At 41.5% G+C, this 23,993-nt stretch overlaps 2 protein-coding genes across 2 annotated transcripts in view; one reads left to right on the top strand and one right to left on the bottom strand.

Annotated features, from left to right (window-relative positions):
* The window catches only part of CAB39 (calcium binding protein 39), a 72,324-nt gene extending 53,444 nt beyond the window's left edge, over positions 1-18,880 (bottom strand). The window contains exon 1 of the mRNA XM_043492647.1: positions 18,770-18,880. The gene's annotated coding sequence lies outside the window, so the exon portion shown is untranslated. The remainder of the gene's footprint in view (positions 1-18,769) is intronic.
* On the top strand, positions 16,730-19,065 carry LOC119861757 (transcription cofactor HES-6-like). Its single transcript, XM_038417271.2, has 4 exons — positions 16,730-16,887; positions 17,423-17,518; positions 17,635-17,713; positions 18,620-19,065. Exons 1-4 carry the CDS (start codon positions 16,825-16,827, stop codon positions 19,063-19,065), a joined length of 684 nt encoding a protein of 227 aa, XP_038273199.1. The 5' UTR covers positions 16,730-16,824.
* The last annotated feature ends 4,928 nt before the right edge of the window (positions 19,066-23,993 follow it).

Here is a 23,993-nt window from a genome sequence, read left to right as displayed (position 1 = left end):
TTTCTCTGTAACGCTTTTACCTTAAGAATAAATGTGCTTGCTTAGAAAGAGCTGTGTGGTAGCTTTACTGTGACAATTACACCATTAGCCATCTCTGAGGCTGTAGGTAGGAAGCTGTGCAGCCTGGGAAAAACCCCAGGTCAGGAGGGAAAGAATGTTGGAGTCAACACCCAGCAAGATGACAGCTGAGGAACCAGAAGCCTAGAGGTGGTACACTTGGTGGATCCTGGAGCGGGAACTACAGGTGCAGCAGCCCTGAACTGTGACAAAGGGAAGCCACATTTTTAAACTTGGATGCTAATAAGACACCCAGTTCTGCATTTGGATGCTCTGATCAGCTCATGGGCACCTGACACGGTATTTGGATACGTAAGTGACCATTTGAACACCCAACTGCAGATATGGGTGTCCTAAATTAGGTCCACATATTTGAAAACTAGGACCTCGGTACCTGCCTCCTATACTGACATACCTACAGATGTGGAATACTAGCTAAAATACTGTACATGTACCTCTCCATTTTGGAAAAAAGACTATTTAAAAATGAAGTTACAAAATGCCATTTTGCAATTAACAAATATAGTGGCATAGGTAGCAAGTGACTCACCCTCTGTGTAAACCACTGGGCTGCCTGGTTTCCTATGTAATACCACATATTTTAGAAGTGGAACATGCTCTACAGCTCTTTTTAAGATATAGATCTTCTACTGTAGGCATCAATTATGTTAATTGTAACCGGTGCAGCTCTTTCCTGCCCTCTCCCTTCCTCAGTCTTTCCAATTACATAGTTCCTTCAAGAACACCCAAAGGATTTAAATAAAACAAATGAAAATTGTGGTCCTAGCATGATATTTGCAAACCATCACTCTGCTAATATGTTCTCTTTCTCCTACCCTTTGTTTGTCTTGTCTATAAGTTATCAGGGGTAGGGCGAGACTGTCTTTTATTCTGTGTTTTTACAGTGGCCAGCACAATGGGGCCCCATTCTCAAGATGGCTGCAGGTACCACCATTATAAACATTGTTAATCATAATGTTTTTGTTAACAACAGACTACAAATCTAATTATTTTCACCAAGTATACTTAGACCATTCCTGGTAGGTGATTATCGAGCCTATTCTTAAAAAGCTCCAGTGACAGGGATTCAACAACCTCCTTTAGAAGCATGTTGCACAGCTAATAGCTAGGAAGTTTTTCCTAATATCTAACCTAAATCTCCCTTGCTGTAGATTAAGCCAATTACTTCTTGTCCTACCTTTACTGGACCTGAGGAACAACTGATCACCATCCTCTTTATAACAGCCCTTAACATATTTGAAAGCTTATCAGGTCCTCATAGGTCAAGTTAGCTAAACTTTTCATCATTTTTGTTGCTCTTTATGAACTCTCCAATTTGTCCACATCTTTCTTAAAGTGTGGCGCCCAGAACTGGACACAGTACTCCAGCTGTGGCTTCACTAGTGCCGTAGAGCAGGGCAATTACCTCCTGTGTTTTATATAGCACACTCCTGTTGATATACCCCAGAATGATATTAGCCTTTTTACCAACTGCTTCCCATTGTTGACTCGCATTCAATTTATGATCTACCATAACCCCCAGATCCTCTTCAGCAGTACTAATCTCTGGCCAGTTATTCCCCATTTTGTATTTGTTCATTAGATTTGTTTATTCTTACGTGTAGTCTTTATTGAATTTCATCTTGTTGATCTCAGACCAATTTTCCCATTTGTCAAGATTGGTTTGAATTCCAGTCCTGTCCTTCTAAGTCCTTGCAACTCCTCCCAGTTTGGTGTCACCCACAAACTTTATATGCATACTCTCCATGCCATTATCTAAGTCATTAATGAAAATAATTACTAGTACTGGACCGAGGACAGACCCCTGCAAGAAAACACTAGATACATCCTCCTTGCCCCTCCCCACCCAGTAGGGCTGTGTCGAAAGCCTTACTAAAATAAAGATCTATCACATCTACTACTTACCCCATCCACTAGGTCAGTAACCCTGTCAAAGAAGGAAATGATATTGGCTTGGCATGCTTTGTTCTTGACAAATTCATGTTGGCTATTCCTTATACCCCTATTAATTTCTAGGTGCGTACAAATTGATTAATAATTTGTTCCAGTATGTTTCCAGGTATGAAAGTTAAGCTGACTGGTCTATAATTCCTTGGATCCTCTTTATTTCCTTTTTAAAAGATACGTAATATTTTTGCCCTTCTCCAGTCCACTGTGACCAGACCCCTCCTCCAGAGTTCTCAAAGATAATCACGAGCAGTTCAGAGATTGTATCAACTCATTCCTCGGTACTAGGGTGCCTTTCATTGGGGCCTGCCTCCTGAAGACACATCTAACTTATTCTATCTAATTATCCTTTAACTTGTTCTTTCCCTATTTTGGCTTGTGTTTCTTTCCCTTGTTGTTAATATTAATTATGTTAAGTATGTGGTCACAATTTATGTTTTTAGGGAAAACTGAAGCAAAATACGCATTGAACACCTCAGCCTTCTTCATGTCAACTTTTATTAACTCCCCTCCCTGCTAAGTAGAGAACCTACACTTTCCTTCATCTTTCTCTTGCTCCTAACATAGTTATAGAACCTCTTCTTATAGCCTTTTATGCCCCTTGCTAGGTGTTAGTCATTTCATGCCTTAGCATTCAGTTTGCACAAAAAAGACCTGCTAAGGGTAAAAGTAAGAAGTTTATTTAATAGAAAAATCACAGATTCAGAGGTGAAATAGTAAGAAAAAACAAGTTACACAGAAAATAAATATAAAGGCGCAACCTCTGGCTCTATACTTCTATATTAGCTAAATTCCCTTTTCTAATACAAATTAACTACTGGCTCTGAACAGTTTCCCAGTATGCCTCCTGTCATAGAAGAGATCCAGTGCTGCAGAGACAGCACCCCTCTTAGATGCTGGCTTTCCATTTCTGGATAGCTTTCACTTCAAACCCATGCCCTTTTAACAGGCTTTGCAGTATTTTTTTTCTCTCTCTCTCTCCAGGCTGGTCTACACTGAAAAGTTCCATTGGCATAGCTAGCTCTCTCAGGGGTGTGAAAAATCTACATGCTTGAGAGACATAGTTAAGCCAACCTGTAGATAGCAGTAGGTCAACAGAAGAATTCTTCTGTCAACCTAGCTACCACCTCTTGAGGAGCTGGAGTACCTATGCCAATGGGAGAAGCTCTCCCATTACTGCAGTAAGTGTCTACACTGAAGAGCTCCAGTGGTGCAGCTGTAGCAGTGCCTCTGTAGCATTTTGAGTGGCCATCTCACCACCACAAAATTAGATCTGCCTAACTTATGTTAGCACTCAGCCAGTGCAGTTATTAAATTGCTTGTGTGCATGCACATTTGGCTCCTTGTGTTGGCCGTGCGCATGCTCACAAGGAGCTCGTGTTGATTGTACTGTCAGTGTGTGGCACTGTGGGACAGCTCCTGAAAGCCAGTACGAGTCGATGTAAGCAATGCAGTGTCTACATTGACACTGTATCAACCTAATTACATCGACCTTGGCTCGACACCACCCGGGGAAGTGGTGTTATTAAGTCGGTGTAGAGAGGTAGTTACATCAGCGAGAGCCAAATTTAAGTGAAGACACTTCTGCAGATAGGTCAACACAAGGCAGCTTACATCGCCCTAACCATGTAATATAGACCAGGCCTTAGACTATGATAATTCATGATTACAAAAAGTGGGGAAATGCCCTTCTCCCTTAGTTTTCCAATACCTGGGTTTTCTTTTCAATTTCAATGTCTTTCCATTAACCGTATTTAATTGTCCACCATTGTCTTTCCCTGGACATAGTTAAGCCGACCTAACCCACAGTGTAAACAGTGGTAGGTCAACAGAAGAATTCTTCTGTCAACCTAGCTACCACCTCTTGGGGAGGAGGAGTAACTACAGCAATGGGAGATGCTAGGTGTTTGGAGTTAGTTTCATGTGAACAACTGTCTTGCGAGGTGCCACTCCCTGCTTGATTGTTTCCCTATGCTGCTGGTAGGTGATGCTGTAATTACACCCTAGTTACAATTACAATGTTCTACACATATACACAAGCATGCATTGTTAACCATAACCTATACACATATCTCCTCATGACCATCAAGTTCAGAACGTTACATGCTTTCATAAAAGATCTTACTTGACATATACACAATCAGTGGATTCAACTGCTTATTTGGGGTTCAGATGACTTATTCTCCCCTGGAGATGTCTGCACCCTGATTGTCACACCTTCGAATCAGGACAGTTTGCTGTTGCACTTTTAATACTGTCTCTCTGAGAAAGTGCCAGCACTCCTGAAACTCTAGCTATAATAGTCATAACCTGCAATTCTGTATCTGTTTTCTTGTTTTCTTTAATGATAATGTGAATGACAACAGCCTAGTATGGAGAACATAGTCTATCGTATGCAAGGGATACAGTTTACAGATGAGGCAGCCCAGTGCCATTTTACAAGGCAATTTCCTCCACTAGAGGAAATCAGCAGAGATGATTGTAGCATTCCTCTACAGATACGTAGTATCAATGTAAACCCACAAGAGGGCACGCTCTGCATATGTCAAGTATTGGGAGTAAGCTTTCCCTCCAGTGTAACTCTGGAATGAATTACTCACATAGGTTTGTGAGGCCTAGAAGAGAAGCAAAGCACAGGGAGTGGCCCAAATGCATCAGAACAAAGGCTGGATGAAATACAAATACAAAAAACCCAGAAGGGTTTGCTTTGGTCCTTTTTTCTTAGGCTGTTTGTGGCTGAATTTCCTGCTCACGGAAATGAGGGACAGCATGATGCCCTTTCATAGAATCATAGAATATCAGGGTTGGAAGGGACCTCAGGAGATCATCTAGTCCAACCCCCTGCTCAAAGCAGGACCAATCCCCAATTTTTGCCCCAAATGGCCCCCTCAGGGATTGAACTCACAACCCTGGGTTTAGCAAGCTAATGCTCAAACCACTGAGCTATCCCTCCCCCCCCCATCCTGTGCCGCCAATCTCAGGCTCTGTCCCTTTCCTGAGGCTCTATCACATAGAAACTGGCAGCCGTCTTGAACTCTAACACACTGCCTCCTATTTTCAGAATCTGGACAAACGGTGAATGGGATAAAGCTACCCAGCTCATTTGAATTTGAGATGCCTGATCCAACACCCACTGAAGTCAGAGGATCTGTGGAGCTTGGAGGCTTCACACACTGCTATGTCTGGAGGGTACAGAAGAGGGCCAAACCCCAACACTCAGCAGAGGAGGTTGGAGGAAACTCCATGAGGAAAACCTTCCAGGGTCCCTGCCCACAGGTATGATCATGGAAGGGTATGATTTGACCCATACATTTTCCCTACAGCCAAAGATACACATGTAGTATCTTTCTTGTTCACCCTAATTTCACAGTGATAAATAATCCAGTTCATCTTTATTGACCATACTATTTATATACATTCACTTCTTCGAGGGGTCTACAAGCATGTGGACAAGAGTGATACAGTGGATATAGTGTACTTGGCTTTTCAGAAAGCCTTTGACAAGGTCCCACACTCAAGACTCTTAAGCAAAGTAAGCTATCATGGGATAAGAGGGAAGGTCCTCTCACAAATCAGTAACTGACTGAAAAATAGGGGGGAAAGGTAGGTATCAATGGTCAGTTTACACAATGGGGAGAGGTGAATAGCAGGGTCCCCCAAAGATCTGTCCTAGGACCAATGCTGCTCAACACATTCAAAAATGATCTGAAAAAGAGGGTGAACAGTATAGTGACAAAATGTGCAGATGATACAAAGTTATTAAAGATAGTTAAGTCCAAAGCAGACTGCAAAGAGTTATTGAGGGATTTTGCAAAAGTGCGTGACTGGGCAACAAAATGGCAGATGAAATTCAACATTGATAAGTGCAAAGTAATGCACGTCGGAAAAAATAACTTCAACTATGTATATACAATGATTGGGTCTAATTTAGCTGTTACCACTCAAGAAAGTGATTTTAGAGTCACCATGGATAGTTCTATGAAAACTTCTGCTCAATGCACAGCAGCGGTAAAAAAAATCATCATAAGAGGAGAAACTAAAAAAATTAAAGCTGTTTAGTTTAGAAAAGAGATGGCTAGAGGGGGATATAATAGAGGTCTATAAAATCATGAATGGTATGTGAAAGTGAATAGAGAAGTGTTATTTGCCCTTTTCCACAGTACAAAAACCCTGTGGTCACCCAATGAAATTAGGAGCAGCAGATTCAATACAAACAAAAGGAAGTACTTTTTGACACAACACACAACTAATCTGTGGAATTCCTTGCCAGAAGATGTTACAAAGGTCAAAACTATAACTGGGTTCAAAAAGATAAGTTCATGGAGGATTGGTCCATCAATGACTATTAGACAAGATGATCAGGGATGCAACCTTATGCTCGGGGCTACTCTAAACCTCTTGCTACCTGAAGCTGGGAGTAGAAGATGGGCTGGTGGACCCTTCCATAATTGTGCTGTTTTATTACCTCCTCCTGAAACTTTGGTACAGGCCACAGACAGGGCTAGACAGACCATGGTCTGACCCAGTCTGGCAGCTCTTATGTTCTCTCTAAGATAAACATTTTTAATAATTTTGTCAGCACTCACATATTATATACATAACAGGTCAGAGTTTGTTCGAAGAGAGATACATCTCCGAACAGTATTTTAGGTCTTGTCTACACAGGGAGGTTAGTGTGTGAATGTAACTACTCCGCCCTAACTCCCTGTTTGGACACTTACCGTGCATTGAGAGTGCCCTCAGCCAGTTTAGATAAATATACTTCCAAAGTGCATTAAGCTAATTCATACAAAGGCACTTTCAGTGCACAGTAGGAGTGTCCACACAAGGAGTTAGTGCAGAGTAGGTAGTGCATACCAGCTACTGCTGGCTTTTTCCACAAGCCTCTAGTGGGTATTGTGAATCGCAAGTAGATTCATAAACAAACCTGTGGTGCAGACCCTTGAGTGCACCAAAGCAGCTCTCAGAACTGGGGTGGGGGGCAAAGGAGGCTTTATGCCATCTTTTGCCCCTAGACTCAATTAAGTGAAACTCAGAGCAGCCTCAAGGTTGTCTTGGAATGGTCTGGAGCTTATGCCCTCCCCCACGCAGGGGCAAACAGAAAGGGGTGGATTATTTTTGGCCGGGGGCGGGGGTTTCAGCCCCATCTATCAAAACTCTATTCTGTTGCAGAATCCCAGGTGAGCAAAGAGTGAATCTGGCTGTTAACATATCTCCCCTCTCAGTGCACTTGGCAAAATGAAACATACACACACACCCCAAAACTGTGGGAAAAGGACAGGAGAGGGCAAGGGCAGCATCACTTTTCCAATGCCCACATGCAGACAATGGCGTGTTCTGATAGGGAGTTTGCATATAGGCAGTTGCACAAGGACACATTCTGATGAAGACAATGAGGAGTCTGGGGGCAGCTTAAAGACGAACAGATTTATTTGGGAATAAGCTTTCGTGGGTAAAAAACTTCTTCAGAAGTGGGTTCTTTACCCACGAAAGCTTATGCCCAAATAAATCTGTTAGTCTTTAAGGTGCCACAGGACTCCTCATTGTTTTTGTGGATAAAGACTAACACGGCTACCACTCTGATTCAGATGAAGGGCATGCTTTGACAAAACACTGGCTTTACATCACTCTGGGCTTCCTCTACATCAGGGGAATTCTCAGCTGTCTTCTTACGGCACCTTTGTGCAGCTGGAATGGGCACTGTGTTCTGAGTGTGTGATCCACAAAGCTGGGGTAAAATACCAAGTATTTTTTGCAGGGAATTTTCTTCCCATTTTCATCTAAATTTCCCACTTTTTTTTCATATGTTCCACAACAAAAATCCAAACCCAAAACATTCGCAGGTATTTGGTAAAAGAGTAATAACAACCAACAACATTTGGGTTCTGTGGTTTGTTTTTGTTTGTTTGTTTTTTGTTTTTTAACAGAAAGTAGAAAAGGTTTATTATTAAAATTAGTTTTCCATTGAAAGTCATTAAAATTATTTGTTCTGTGAATTTTTTGTTTCCCCTAAAAAGCTATTTTTACTTAACCAATTTACTTATTCATTTTAAACTAGAAAATTTGGACCAGCTCTAATTTACAGTGTACATTTTTATGATTTCTTTGACAGTCTCTCTTATTGAGTAATATCTAACTTGTAGATACTAACCCTGCCCGCAGCAGGAGGAACAAGCAGTCTCCTCTTGGCTCCTGAGCTGTGCCCAGCACCAGTGCAAGTTAAGGCCTTCTCTTCATTAGGCTTTTACTTTGTGTTGGTTAGCATGTGTTAGCTACCACAAGGTCAAAGCACACCCTTTTTTCCTCCAGTGGAGAGACACCCTGACAAGAAGAAGTAGGGAGAAGTCTTCAAACTTCCAGTTGCTCAAACCACACTTTCCCTCCTCTCTAAAAGCTCATAGCTTAGGAAAGACCCTCTTATTACTTCTCTTCTCACATGATTTTGCTTTGAGGGGGCCTAGTGTTCTTGTTTGTCCAGATGTTATCATACCCCTATAGCTCAGATCCTCCTGCTCTGCCTGCTTGATCACCCTTTAAATCTGCTTAGTGCTGCACAGAAGCCCTTTCACTTTGTGCAAACACATTCCCCGAGGATCCACTTGGAAGTACAGTGCTAGGGCTCTGTTAAGAATTTTGATTTACTGGTGTGTTTACTACCCTGACAGATTTCATGCATTCAAACAGAATAAGCCTTGTGCAAAGACAGCCTGCCACCTGCCTCAGTCCCCATCAGCTTCCCAGGGTTTAACCCTTCACTGCTTTGTAGCAAGGCATGGGCAGTTCAAGTTAGGTTATGGATGCATGTTGGAACAGTGAGATACCTGCTAAAACAGCCTAGTTTTGAACCTCTCTTGTCTCCTCCCAAGAGGGTTAAATAAAACGTAACACACCATGACACCAGTCCGAGTTCAGTCTGTTAGTATGTTTGGGCAACTAATCAGTTAAGCATGATGATACTAAGATTGTAAGATCTATTCCCATGGAAGAAGTCTGTACTAAATGAAACTTCTCAGTAATCAATGCCTGCTCTAATTAATACAACATAATTTATCAATGTTATCTATGCAAATCCCTCTTTGAATACAGTAGTTGCTATACTGAGATGGGCACAAGTGTAACTTCAGATACAGAAAGAGAAAAGGAGTGCACAGAGAAAGTAATTGAGTCTAACTGTAAGCCCTTAATAGCTGGATATGTTTGAGAATTTCATTCATGCTCAGAAATAAGAGGGAACTGGATCAAGTACTTCTGAAACAGATGTACATTGGTATGTTTTAATAATACTTAGCACTTAAACATGATCCCTTATATCTCTCCTGTTAATTATCCTCATTTTACAGATGGGAATACAGAGAATGCGAAATTAAGGCCAATGTTTTCAAACTTGTCTAAAGTTAGTCTCCTAAATTCATATTTAAATACCAAAAGAAGCAGCCTGATTTTTCAGGCAAGTGGAAAACACTTAGTACCTGTGGAAATAAGGCCTCTTTGTTTAGGTACCTTGCTTCAGAACTGGAGACTGAAAACGTTGGCCTATGTGATTTGTCCAAGGCCATAGTGAGAGTCTTGTGTCAGAGCCAGAATTATAACTCACACCTTCCTGTTTCCAACTGGGCTGCTCAGATCTCTGGATCATGTCCCTTTGCGATTGTCAAATGCAAAGAAACTCCATTCCTATCACTTTAGAAATGCTATAATGAGATCACTGGGTCTCATACTGTTTGACAACTGTTTCCCTCCCCCCCGCCGCCCGCTACCAAAAGTCACCAGCAGATCTTTGGGGGAAAATTACCCACCTGCCCAGTTCCTGTCTTCAGACTTCCACTGATATTACTTTGCTCAGGTATCAACAAGTGGTCCGTGCCAGGAGCATCCCATGCACCACAGAACTGATTCCAGCTGAAACACCCTGAGATTCTGCAAACAGATTCTGGGGAACATAGAAGGAGTGGTTGAACATGGGTTGACATGGATCAGACATGTACAGAATTGTATAGTGTCTGTGATTACTCTGACAAGCAAAGCGTCATGTCTGTATCAGATGTGGAATATCGTCTCTATCGAGTAGCAGAAATACAGTACTCTGTGACTACACACTCCCATGCTGCAGTCTTGCACAGTGCTTTCCTTAAAATAAATATTGCCACTGGGGTGTACTATGCTCCAGAGATTACAGCAAAGGGCTGTGAATGAGAAGGGTTTGAATCCACACCAAACCAACCACTCACCATATCATCTTGGGTAAGTCATACAACCCAGCTAAATAGAGAAAAGCTTACCTAAACAGCCAATACAACATTCAAATAGAACTATTCTGGAGAAATAGAAGTTCTTCATCACCAATAGCTTCATCTCGAACACCACACTATGAAAAGCAAGCCCTCCACAGTGACCTCTTTTGAACTAGCTGTTGTTCTCATAGGAAACTAAGACTATTGCTTAAGTATAACCACCAGGCTTCTCCATCTGGACACTGACACCATTGATTATCGCACATCCAATGATCTATGGAAGCAACAAAAATGCTTGGATTTCCTCATGGCTTGGACTCGTCCAGCCCACCTTGCAATCTGATAGGTGGGTGGCCCAGGCAGCCTATTGAACACAGTGATCACAAGGTATTTAATTTACACTTACAGCCTCTCAAACATCAGTGTACCATAAAGGGAAACACACTCTTTCCTGAGTCCTGTCCCTGCTCGTGTCTGTGTATCTACAGTTCTAATCGCAAACTAAACCACTCTGTGAAATGTCTTCTAGAAGACAACTTCTTGTTCAGCACCAAGTTCTCCATAACTGGTGATGACTCAGAACATGGACCAGCAGAGAGTCATATATGGTAGCTGAATGATACCTGAAATGGAAGAGAAAGAAAGAACACCTTACTGAGCCATGATTCTCTCATTTGGCTACACATTACAACATCTCACATAATGCAAGGGAGCTGTCGCTGGAATTCATTTCTGAGTTAGTACCTGATCCATAGCCCATAGAAGTCAGTGGGAGTCTTTCCACTGATTTCAACGAGCTTTGGATCAGGCCCTTGTTTTATCCCAGGAAAGCAGAAAGGGTTAAAAACCTTCCCTTGTGCCATTATAGACTTGCTGTCCATTTCTCTGCTGCTTATTAGATTGTTCATGGCTATTAGGTTTGTTTGAATAAGCTCTTTTGTTCTATAGAGTTTTCCCACGTCCCTTCATTCGGTAGGCAGTCGCGTGTCCTAAGTCAAAGAGGGGCTGTGGCCATGAATTCTTAAAAAAACTTTTTTCAGAGCAAGACATCTGCCTTGGAGGGAACCTGCCAACATCTGCCACACTTTTTCCATTTTCAAGACCCTTTCTTTCTGTCTTAAAAAGTGCAGGAACAGATGTTAAAAGTTGTTTTCTTGTGAAAGAGTGTGAAATGAAGATAAATAGCAAAAAAAGAGCAGTCAAAGCTGAGCTGCCCCTTGCTTTTTGGGAAAGCGAGGTGGAAAGACAGGCTTTGCCTAGTCTGGAGAATCTACCTTTTCAGTCAGATCTGGCAGCGTGCAATGTAAAAGTAAAAAAGCAAATTGCAAAATACTTCCTTTAATACTATAGCAACATTTGCATTTGCCTGCATATTTCCCAGACAATTGCAGGCACAGATGTCCCTGAATGAAGGGTTACTTTTTAGCCATCACAGTTCTTTGATTCTAAAATAAAGACTTGATCCCTGAATGAGAAATGCCAAAGAACTGTTTACAGCTAAAGCTACCCTTATTGACATTTTGAATGCTGTCTTACAAACCAATTTTGAAATGCTCCTACCAAAAACATAAGTCATTTGCAAAGGCTGTGGTATATGAGATTAAAATATTAGATCTCACTCTTCAAAGCACACTGCACAAAACAATGGGTCAAACTCACTCCAACAGAAAAACATACATCATAGGAGTTACAAGAGGAACAGATATGGCCCCAAATGGTCAGATAACATTTAGGGTGACCTTTCCCATGGACCTCATTTACTGCATCTGCAGTATGTGTGGGCTAATCCATTTCCATATTCAAAACCCATCCTTTGGATCTAAAAGCAGCCTGGTAAAACTCACATAGACTTCAACAGGAGCAGAGTCAGGCCAGTGCTAAGTGTTGTTGAAAATTCCACATTAGTCTCTGACCCAAACTTGGGTATGAGCACATGATTAAGCATGTTTTACCTTTGGATAGCACCACTGATTACATGTGTTGCCTATCATAATCTAACTGTCCTTTTACAAGCATCTCTTTCCTGCTTGCAAAGAAGGAGTATATCAGTTTGCAAGACTTTGCCTTCCTGGCTGGTACCACTGTTGGAAAGATTTTCAAATTGAAGGAAGAGATATATTGAAATATAGCTAGTGATGATAGCAATATACAGAAACATGTAGGTAAGAAGCTATATCTGAATGTGCAAATATTCATATTCTCATGCCCCGCTGTGGCTGCAGCTGCAAAAATTATGGCCACCATTAAAGGTTAAGAGATTATATTTTTCTGGGACAGTCCCAGTTTTTCATAGGATGTCCCATATCCAAGGAACTTTCTTTAGGATGCCTGAAATGCCTCCCCCACCCCATTTTCCTCCTATTTCATTAATCAAAATGTTTAGGGGTTTTGTGTAACTTTAAAATGGTTGTTCCAGACTTATTGCTATAAGGAATAGTAAACATTTCTTACATCCATTTCACTCCCATCATGTAAAACGAGTGCATTTCACATCAGCCATTATTCGAGGTCAAAATTTGGCATAATATGTCAGGCAATGACATTGTACAAGGAGTCTGATGAGTCCATAATGCACCTAGTCAACACAACTCCATGCTCTGACCCCTCAGGAATGGGAGGGAAAATACAGGGAGCTGATGGGGCACAGGAGACTGAGGTTATAAGGGGCACAAAAACTTGTGCAGGACAGGCAGTGGGATGAGACAGTGCTAAGAGGGAGGGGGATGGAGCTGGATACAATGACAGCTCTCCAGGGGACAGGAGAAGGTGAGGGAATCCCCTCCAAGCAGCCAGCAGGGAGGCCTGCATTTCTGTGTGTGCATTTGAGATCTAGCTCTGAGCCTGAAATGATCCCACATAGATCAGAAGGGGGAGACTTCCCCCTAAAGGCTCCAATATCAAGAGACAGGTGAAAAAACAAAGAGACAGATCATTGTTAGACCAATCTCAGGATTTTGTGGAGTCTGACCCCAGAGGTTTGAATGCCAGGGGTTCACAGTATTGGGTATGATGACCCATTCCATGGAAAAGAGGGCAGCAAGGGGCAGGGGTGAAAAGGGAGAAGAGGCAGAACTCCACCTCTCTCAGATCTGTTTTGTCACTGTCCCGAGTACTCTGCAACCCTGCTGTGACAGTATCAGGTTTTGATTTTGAAAATAAATGGCCCCCTTAATCGCTTCCTTGGGAAGGTTGGTCCTGGGGATGTAATTAAAGGCCACAGAAACTAGTAGATTCAGAGTGACAGCACTGAAAGCACAGGTGCAATCACAGTGGGTGTGGGACATTGGAGGGGAACAGGGGACAGACGTCCTACAGCTTTTCACTCTCCTGTTAATGTTCCACATGAGGCAACCCTAACCCTCACTCCTGATCCTCTTCACTGAGCCTGGATTCCCACAGGAAATCTCTGGGGAGATCCTCTTCTAGTTTCCCCCTTGTTGTGCCATAGGGCCCCTCCTCAAATATGACAGATTGCAGGAGATGCATGGAGGCCAGGGCTATTTGTACAAGAGCCCTGTGCTTCTGCACTGGCAACGGCATGAAAGTGACGGGGGAAGGATGTTGATGCACTATCAGCAACTGGAAGTGTTTTATGATTAGAAAGGCACTCAAGTTGCAAGAGCCAGAAACAGGTCTGGAGTGGAAACACCCCCACGTTCTGGGGGTTTGGATCCAGCACTGGAGGACAACACTGGGAAAGGGATGGAGCAAGGAACGAGTCTGATGGTCAGCCAGGGAAAAGACTTACAGGGACCACATGGCCAAAGATCAATGGAGCTCATTTAAATCACCAAATAAAGAGGTCATCCAGGGAAAGATGACAAGAGACCTACTGGATTGCAGAGAACCCCTCCAAAGGCAGTCAGGTTGAGGACAGGGGAGAGGCAGCAGCCCTCCTCATTCTCCCAATCTGATGCAGTTGGTTATATCTTTAATAAAAATATCAGGAGAGTCCAGTCCCTTCTGCTCTCCCTGCTAGAATCAGGTAAGGCAGTACAGGGTGAGGTCAATGTTAACTCCCACTCCCTGTATGGGTGAGGGGGTTGGAATAGGAGCTGTGCAGCTTGATGTCCTTCAACTTCATTTACACGAGTTCCCCACTTCCACACCCTGAGCAGCTCTGCAATGCCTCCCCATCTAACACAGGAGCAGGATGGGAGGGGAAGAGGGGCAGGGCAGATTCCTTCTCTTCCCCAGACACTGGGCCAGGCTTTCCTAGGAGACATACACTTTGTTGCAGGAGGGTACATGACCTTCTGGGACTTAATCATATTGAAAAACTGTAACTGATGGTCAAGAATGAACCTTATAGTGGCTATCCATCCACCAGACTCCAGTGCTGCCAGCTCTTACAGTTTCATTTCAAGTAGGGTGACCAAACAGCAAGTGTGAAAAATCAGGATGGGGGAATAATAGGAGCCTATATAAGAAAAAGACCCAAAAATCAGGGCTGTCCCTATAAAATCAGGACATCTGGTCACCCTAATTGCAAGTCTCATGACATATGTTGTTTTTCTTAAAGCCCCAGCTCCTGGAGTTATGTAGTTATGTCAGAATCTCAGCTTTTTTTTTTTTTTTTTTGGTTAGGTAAGTTTTTAGTTCTCCTGACCATGGAGAAAAGCTTGAAAATGTGTGCCCTGAAAGCCCTCAAATCAGAGAGACATGCTCATGGTTTGGGAGACCTGGGTCATGATTTTGAATACTTGGGGATAGCAGTACTGAGGACCTAACAGGAGTATCTCATCAGGGGGCAGTGTAATATCCTTTCATTTTCTATTGATGGGATTACCTGGTATAATCCACCTTTCACTGCTACCCTTGCAGAATTAGGTGGTCACCCTTATTTGGTATTAAAAAAATGCATCCTGGTGCCCATCTCAACCCACACCCTCTCTTGTATATCAGAGAAAATGCATAACAATGTTCCACTTTCCCACAGAGTGATGTCACCACAGTCCTTTATTAAGCAGGGCACTCCTTTCATCAAGAAATAATCTGACAGCCTCGCTGTATTTTGATAAACTGAGAGCCTCCACGGGTAGCACAACACTTATGTAGATACAGCTCCAATACAAGCACATGCACAAAGAGCAGAGCTGTAAAGAGAGTATCTAGACATACTGTATAGTATGTATATGTACATATATAAAATCATACACACATGTATTGTTTATGAGAGAGAGAAGAAGCGTGTATTTTGTTCTCACAGGTCTGTGGACCCCCACCCTTGGGGGAGACTGGTGCTCAGTGTCATCATTTTGTAGATGTGTGGTTGGGGAGGTATGGGAAGACCTTACAGTGGAAGGGGGAGAGGCTTTTAGTTCTTCTGAAGCTACCCAAGACTTTCCTGTCTGCTAAAATAAAGTGATACATTCAACACCTCTTTAAAAGAGATAATCTATCAGACTCGACAGGATACTAGCAAATCCTGCTTATTAGCAAAACAATCAGAAAAGAAGAGCTTGTTCATGAAAACCCCCTGAGATTTTCCTTCAAAAAAAGTATAAAGGTAAAATATAAACACATAGTGCGGAGATATGTCTAAGTGTTCCTTAAACAGCCATATGCTTTTGCATTAGTATTTCAGAGGATGAAAAAACACTTTCAATAGTGTAGTCAATTAAGATACCCTTATGGAAAAATCCTGTGGAATTTAATAGGCATGAAACCCAAACTGTTCTGTAGAAAAGCAACAAAGGTCTATAGATAGTTGAAATATTAAATTCTAGGATGATTAAAAAATAGAAAGGGTTATTTTCTGTTCTATAAACTTTTTAGAGTACTTTTATACAGCTGGATTACACTTCTATTGAACGATATTGGTTTCACCCATATTACATAATGCAGGACTACTCCATGAGGGATTTTCATATATGTAAATGCATAGTTTCCATAACAGTCAATTGTCTGTGGACTTTAAGGTAATGATGCCTTGTTAGGATATTTGTGAGAGACATAAAATAACCACTGGATGCATTATTATTTCTAACAGTGGAGACTGTTTTGTGTTTCAAAGTCTCCGTTTGGATATAAAGTAGGAGGGGTTCATATCTTGCAAGTAGAAAGTGGAATCAGTTCAATATGATAATAAAATTGATTAAAAAGCCCAGAAATTTAGAAGAAATTCTCCCAGGTGTAACTCAACTGGTTACAGCCTATTGTTGCTCCCTGGGAATCTGTGTAAATTGAGCAAGGAGCCATGTGATCTGCTCAATGCTCCCATTTTGAGTCTCTTCTTCTTAACAAAAGCTTTCTGCAAAGCAAAGCTTTTGTAGGCAGGACATCTGTCGCTGTTTGGGGGGGCAAGTTGGCCATTGAAAAGAAGCAGTGACCTGTCAGCCTTGATTGATGGCCACAAGCCTCTGGTCTCGACCCCTCATGTGGGAAAAGAAGTCCAGCCAAGGAATGCCCTTATTCACATGTTAATTCTGGGCTATAAATACAGGCAGCCTTACAGAGGAGAGGCAAGAGAAGCAAAGAACCCTTCTGAAAAAGGAACAGCCAGCTACCCAAGTGCTTTCTTTCCCCCTTGCTTCCCAGCATTTAGGGGCAGACAAGCTGGATTATAATGACTGCCACAGCTATGGCCAGCAATGTGCAGAAACTTTCCAACACCAAAGAGGAAAGGAAGGTAGGTCATTTTATATACAGATTTACACCTACCCTGACACGTGTGGTGTATGGATACTGCACATAAGCGTGTGGACTATTATTTAGACAACACTCACTGTAGATTGTGCTTCACAACTGCAAAAATGATAGACCAAAAATAATTCCTTTCATTATAAAGAAGTTTACAGGGTGTTTTTAACACCCTGGAGTGCATTTTCCACTCACTTTACACTGGTATATCTCTGCTGACATCAGTTGAATTACTTCTAATGTACACCAGTTTAAGGAGAGCAGACTCAAGCTTAATATGTGTAAGAAAGCGTTAAACTGGAAGAGTGGTAATGAGATTATAGAGCATACAGTGTCTCTCCTACTCTGATGCCACATATAGAATATGACTCTTAAGGATTAAAAATGAGGGGCCCAATCTGACCCCGACACTGTCCCCAATGGGAGTTCTGCTAGTGAGTGCAGTGGGAGCAGATTTTATTGTGATAAAATCTTGACACTCCACCTCGTAAATCCCATTTTCTTTTTTAATATCTTCCTTTCAGTTAAGAAAGCCTCTGATTGAGCGAAAGCGAAGGGAAAGGATTAACAACTGCTTGGAGCAACTGAAGGAAGCTGTCGTTGGTGCATTTTGTTTGGACGTAAGTGTTGAGTTTTTCATGTCTTCCCCCCCAACCCCCTTTATTTTCTAAAAAAACAAGCCCAGGATCATACAAAACACTTCTTCTTTACTGACTTACTTTTTTTTTTTAAATAGCAATCTAAACTTGAAAAAGCAGATATCCTTGAAATGACAGTAAAGCATCTCCAGAATGTCCAAAACAACAAGATCATGGGTGAGTTTCTTATTTTTGCATTTTTCCTTCATTCACTGCATCTTTCAGATGTGGAATTTATTTCCAACCCTGGATGGGGGCTGCATTTTTAATCAAGTAATGATGATCTGATGACACCTACGTTTATCACTGGCATATCTTCTAGTTTCTACTGTTTGCCACTAGAGGGGAATCTGAAGCCAATGCCTTTCAGTAGATGGGTTCGCAAAAAGAAAAGGAGTACTTGTGACACCTTAGAGACTAACAAATTTATTTGAGCATAAGCTTCCGTGACAGCTCACGAAAGCTTATGCTCAAATAAATTTGTTAGTCTCTAAGGTGCCACAAGTACTCCTTTTCTTTTTGCGAATACAGACTAACACGGCTGCTACTCTGAAACCTGTCAGTAGATGGGTTAAGTTTTTTTTTTTTCCAACAATGATATTTTCTTTCGTTTTAGCCTTGCGCCACAATTTATAACAGCACTGAAATCAGAATTGTGGTACCCTCCTTTTTGGAATGAAGTTGTGACCAACTTTTTATTGCTTGATTTTATTTTTCCAACCACAATGATCCTTATGGAAAAGCCCTAAAGAACTGATTAGGGATTAAATCAATAGGGGCTTTACAGCAATTTAATTTAAAACCTATAGAATTCAAGAGAGAGTTATATTCTTTCTGTAGAATTTTTAAACTATCCTATAGAATCCAGACTAGAATGCTAACCCTGTTATGGAACCACACAGGATAGTTTCAAGCCCTAGCTGTTATGTAGTGACCAAGGCTATCATTCTCAGTTAAGTTCTATAGGAATTTTCCAGAAGAGGCAACATATTATGAACTTGTTGAATGCTTGTTTAGTCAAACATAACGTACTGCTAGCCCTGTGCACTTAAATGACTTGAATTGTCTCCTGTTCTAATGCAGCAGATTCCAAATTGGGTCTCGAAGCTCAGCAGAGGTACAGCACTGGATATATTCAGTGTATGCATGAGGTTCACAACCTACTCCTGACCTGTGAATGGATGGACAAGACTCTTGGGGCACGATTATTAAATCATCTCCTGAAATCCTTACCCAGATCCAGCGAGGAGACCTGCAAAGCAGCCTTAAGGTCCTCGCCTCCAGCTCACCAGGCCCACACAGTGCAGAAATCCCCTATCTGCAATAAGGGGAATACCTCAGGGTCAAGTCCATCTCAGGACCAGTTCTATCCTGTGGAGGAAAAACAAGCTTTGAAAAATTCATTTCAACCACAGCCACTCTCTCTCTTTAGTCAGCCTGATGTGTCACCTTCCAGACAGATCCTACGGCCAAATTTTTCTCACAATAACCCTAGTATGGGATCATTAGATATGTGGAGACCATGGTAAAATGTATTTTATATTTTCCCTTCTAATCTTAGACACTTCTATATGTATCTTATAGATATGCCTCTTTAAAACACCTGTGGAGCAAATCTGTTCCGGTAGGTGTACTAAAGACCAGGGTACTTCAAGCCGAAGTAAACCTAAACGTAGCCTGCATTATAGAAGGCTGCTATTATTTTGTATTTATTTAAATACATATAAGTTATTGTATAGAACCTCTTTTGGGCTTTTAGTGTATATTAATTATATAACTTTCTTATGTTATTAAAATAATTAACATCTAATTAATAAAAACAGAACTGAGGAAATACTGTCTTTTGCATTTTGGTTTCTGCCGACATTTCTTTCAGATCTCACTTAAGCTACTGAGATCATGTCCTTGAAGGAAAGAGGACAGGCTACACCCATTACTTCAGTGCAGTGGAAGTAACAGAAAGGAGAATTTAGCTCTAGCCTTCTGGAAATGCAACATTCATTCTAAAAGCTTGGTTTTCAAATTTTTAATATTAATATACATTTAATCAGCGTTCTCTGTATTACCTGTTAAAACTAGGCTATAATATGTTCACTTGAAGAGACAGTGTTTTATAAAGAGCCAAGTAGATAGTGGCTTCTGTTTATTAACAAAAATATATTGTCTGGTGCTTTGTATCTACGTTTAAAAAAAAAAAGTATAAATAAGTATTTGAAAGTTCAACACTGAAGTTTCCCTGTCTACTTTTCTTCTCTCCATTGGGCATACACAATGATCTGTTCTTGTAAAGTTGTTCCTAGGTGCTTGGCTGTTAGTTTTTGTTGTTCTTTTTGTTGTACAGAAAAAGCAGCTCGCTGCACACATGCGCAAATCTGAAGAATTAAATTAATCTTGTTAACATATGAGATTGTAAAAAGGTCAGATGTTGCGCCCATCAACCTTGACAAATTCTTTAGGTTATACTAGTGAGCAAATTCCAGACAGGATATAAAGACCAGAAGGTAAGATTCCCTGTAAATCCTACCAATAAGTCTGGGAGGAATCTGCTCAACTTGTAGACAACATTTGGTCACAGTTTTTCAAGTCAAAGGCAGTTAAAACTTCTTTACAGTTAAAAGAGCAAGGGATCTCTTAAACAAACACTGTGCATACTAATTAATGACACTCCCTCCCCAACAGGGGACTAATTATGCAGACTGATCTGTTTGATGATGTGTCGAAAGAGTGAAAGTCATCACCTTGAGTTTTAGCATCTCTGTGAAGCTCTCCCCTTTTATCCAGCCCTCTTGAAAAGCCATTAGAAATGGTAGCACAGGGATGGCAGGAGTAACAACTGGCTTACATGAAAAGAGGGTCCATTATAGAATGCAGGCACAATGCTGAAACTGTGGTTTCTGAAGCAACTCCTTTAGAAACACTGAATTGTACAAATCTATCAGTGGCCTAAATTTCTTCCTAAATTTATCACTTGTCATTGCTTCTCCATTCTGGAACAAGCCTTCCAGATGAAAGGTAACCTCACCAATGGCTAGGAATATAGATAACATGGCCCAGTCCAGCTCCTACTGAAGTCAATGGAAAGACTCCGACTGAGTAGAATGGGAATTAGAGCAGATCCATTCATCCAGCAGAGACAATATCAATATAAAATTCACATAGGCAATGAAAATTCCTTACTATTATTACTAATGCCACCCCAAGTTATTAGAAGTGAAAGAATATTAAGCATCTGTACAGCTTATTGTTTATATTTGTACACGTCAGAGAGTTTGGAATAAGGCCCCAATCCTGCATCAAGATCCACTACCGCAGTCCCTTGGTATCAAGTCCCAGGGGCTCTAAGTGGTGTAGGTGTCCATGGTGGCAGATACATATACAGGATCAGGGTCAAAGCTGGTCAGTTTCCCTTTTGTTTCTAGTCAGTTTCACTTTCTGATGTAGTAGTTTGGGTTCACAACATCACAGGGGGATATTTAACTAAAAATATTATTTAAACTAAATATTCTAATGTCATGAATATATTGATAATAGGATTTGAGACCATCAATTTTAAAAAAAAATCACACTTATCTGAAAACTGTATTTTATATTTTATAAAACTGTATATCCACTACTGTTATGAGTAACACCTAAGCTTATTGTAACTGAAAAAGATTAGCAACAGAAGAGAGAAACTTTTTTTTAAAAAATAGGAAATAGAAGTGGAAAACTTGGCATACTGAAACCCAATGAGAACTGGAGCTAGAAGAATCTCTTGCAGGATACTCATTTGAAATAAAGGGGATGTTCCTTAAAGGAAGGCAAATGATTTGCAATAGTTTGCCCACATAAAGGTGTATATTATTTGTGTGTAGCAAAATGATTCTACATTTATTTCAAATCATTTAACTTTATAAAGCTTAATATATTACAACAACAGTATTAATCATCTACTTTGTATATAACTAGCCCTTTCAGCTGAGGATCCCAAGGTGTATTGCGTACTCTTATCTAAGGTGACCAGATAGTAACTGTGAAAAAACAGGACAGGGGGTGGGGGGTAATAGGCACCTATATAAGAAAAAGTCCCCAAAAACAGGACTGTCCCTTTAAACAGGGGACATCTGATCACCCTACTCTTATCCCCATTTTACATATGGGGAACTAAGGCTCAGAGAGGTTAAGTGACTTGTCCAAATCACACAGAGGGCGTACCTATGCTAGAAAAATTAGTGCCCATATTACAGCAGCAGCAAGCAACAGTGCAGCTCCACTGGCGCTAAGCCATCAGTATCAATGTTTCCATCTACCTCCTATTTCGAAGGAGATACCCTATTTTGACACATATATCCCACATCCTGTAAGATACTGATTAAGCTTGTCAGATAAAGTACAGTCACAAGCTGACTTAGGTTAATAAAGAATCCCGAGTGCATTGCAGAGCTCTGATGGTATGTCGTGGATTTATGCTGCTTGTTGTGCCCTAACATGGTGCAATTTCATTACAGCAATAGTGAGGTTACACTGCATCTTGTGTTTCAAGATGAGACTGAGCCACAGTTTGGATCCAAATTTTCCTAAAGTTTGGGAGTTTTCAGAGCCAAGGTTTTAGTTTGGTTCATTTTAGGACAGTACTAAGATGTGCTTAACTTTAGGCGTGAGCTTATGTCCCACTGATTTAAATGAGATACAAGTACGTGTTGATGTGCTGTCCTGAATAGGAGGGCTTTTGTGAACTGGACCTTAAAGATAGGCACCAGCTGCTAAGTTTGGGTCTGGATTCAGACTTTCCTATGCAACTGTTCTTGCAGGTGTTCGGAGCTGGGGTTTGGTGCAGACCCATGTAGCTGTAAGGCAGTATCATCACATATTCATGCAATGCTTTGGTGCAGCAGGACAAACCCAAACAGGTAGCAATCCTATGTGTATGATTGTGACAGGTTGATCCACTCATCACATGGATAGCACATCCTCCTGGCTGCATTATCTGGATCTGCAGACTCGCCAGCTAAGTCATTATTGTGGTTTCTCCTTCCGAGGGAAAAAGTCTTGTCTCCCAGACAGTCTTCCCATTCACTGCCCCACCGGTGCCACTTCCCTAGTGGCTGGTTAGGGAACCAGGGCCCACCCTGTACTCCGGATTCCAGCTCAGGGACCCTCTAACCAACAGCCAAGGCCTCTTCCACCCTTGCTGCATGTCCCTGAGCCCTTTCCTAGCCCTCTGGCTCTCCCTTCCTTCTCTGGGTCTGCCAGCTTCAACTGCTCCTTCCTCCCAGGGAATGTCTGCAGCCTTTCCCAGCAGCCCCCTCTTTTGTTAGCTTCCTAGCTTTTATAGGCCCCTCCTATTCTTGCACAGGTGAGCTTCTTCTAATTAAGACTTCTTTCATAAGCTTAATTCCCCCCAACTTGCTGCCTAATAGGCTAATCAGCCCCTCTGGCCTGCCTTAACACTTTTAGGATAAGTGTGGGGAGGACATCCCATCAAAATGATGAGAGGGCCCAGTCCAGCTTGCACTGAAGTCAATTCCCTTCAAAGGGAACAAGATCAGATCCTTTAATAGGTACCCAGGAGATACATGTATCACACTGAACCCATGACCCTGTATGCTTCCTACTATATGGTCTTTTCTCAAAAACACACACATACTCAACCCTCTGGGAGGCCTGACGATCCCTGTATTTTCTTTCACTTCATACTCTCAAGGCTTCACATGGGAACAACCATCTTTCCGGCCAGAAATGACCAGATGGTATCGCCAGTGCAACCAGTCCAAGCTCCACTTTAATGGGCTGGACCGGGTGAGGCTGAAAGACACTACAAGATTCTATCTCCTGCTGGGCTCTGCTTTGGCCAAAAACATAAAATGAACAAACTAGTTAAAAGCCAAAATTTTCATCCTCCATATTTTGCACCTACAATTTTGCATATGCAAATTCTTACAAAGAATAGAACATAGACACACACCAACCTGACCATTTCTACAAGACAAATAGTGAGACATCTAAATCCTCTGCAGTCACAAGTGACTGGACTTGTAAAACAATAACTACTGGTGCACAAACGAAGGGGCCGATTTTGAACATTTAACCATCATGCCTAATTTGGGGGAAGGAGGCTAAAATTTAAAAAATAGCTTTTGTTCACTGTATAGCTGCACACATACATACATCTCTCATTATACCAGGTATATGTTCATAGTCATTTCATTTTTAGTCTTTTGGCTTAATAGAAACAACGCTGCTTTTGGGACCTAAATCAAAGTTTGTTTCTGCATTTTGAGCTATCCCATAAACACTGATAATATATGAGCATAGGCTAGTCCTGCATCTGTACACTCTCCACATTTCTCTTATATTGTCGGTCTACCCATGGTGAGAGCCAGGCTTAGCCTTAGACCATCTTCTAGTGAAACACAAGACATTTTGTCTGTGAAATTTGGTCATGGATGTATCAGAACATGACTGTTCATCATGATGT

This window comes from Dermochelys coriacea, chromosome 9 (assembly GCF_009764565.3).
Source record: "Dermochelys coriacea isolate rDerCor1 chromosome 9, rDerCor1.pri.v4, whole genome shotgun sequence".
In the NCBI taxonomy this organism is placed as follows: Eukaryota; Metazoa; Chordata; order Testudines; family Dermochelyidae; genus Dermochelys; species Dermochelys coriacea.
Note: the sequence above shows the minus strand (reverse complement) of the source record. Positions and strands in the feature narration are given on the sequence as shown.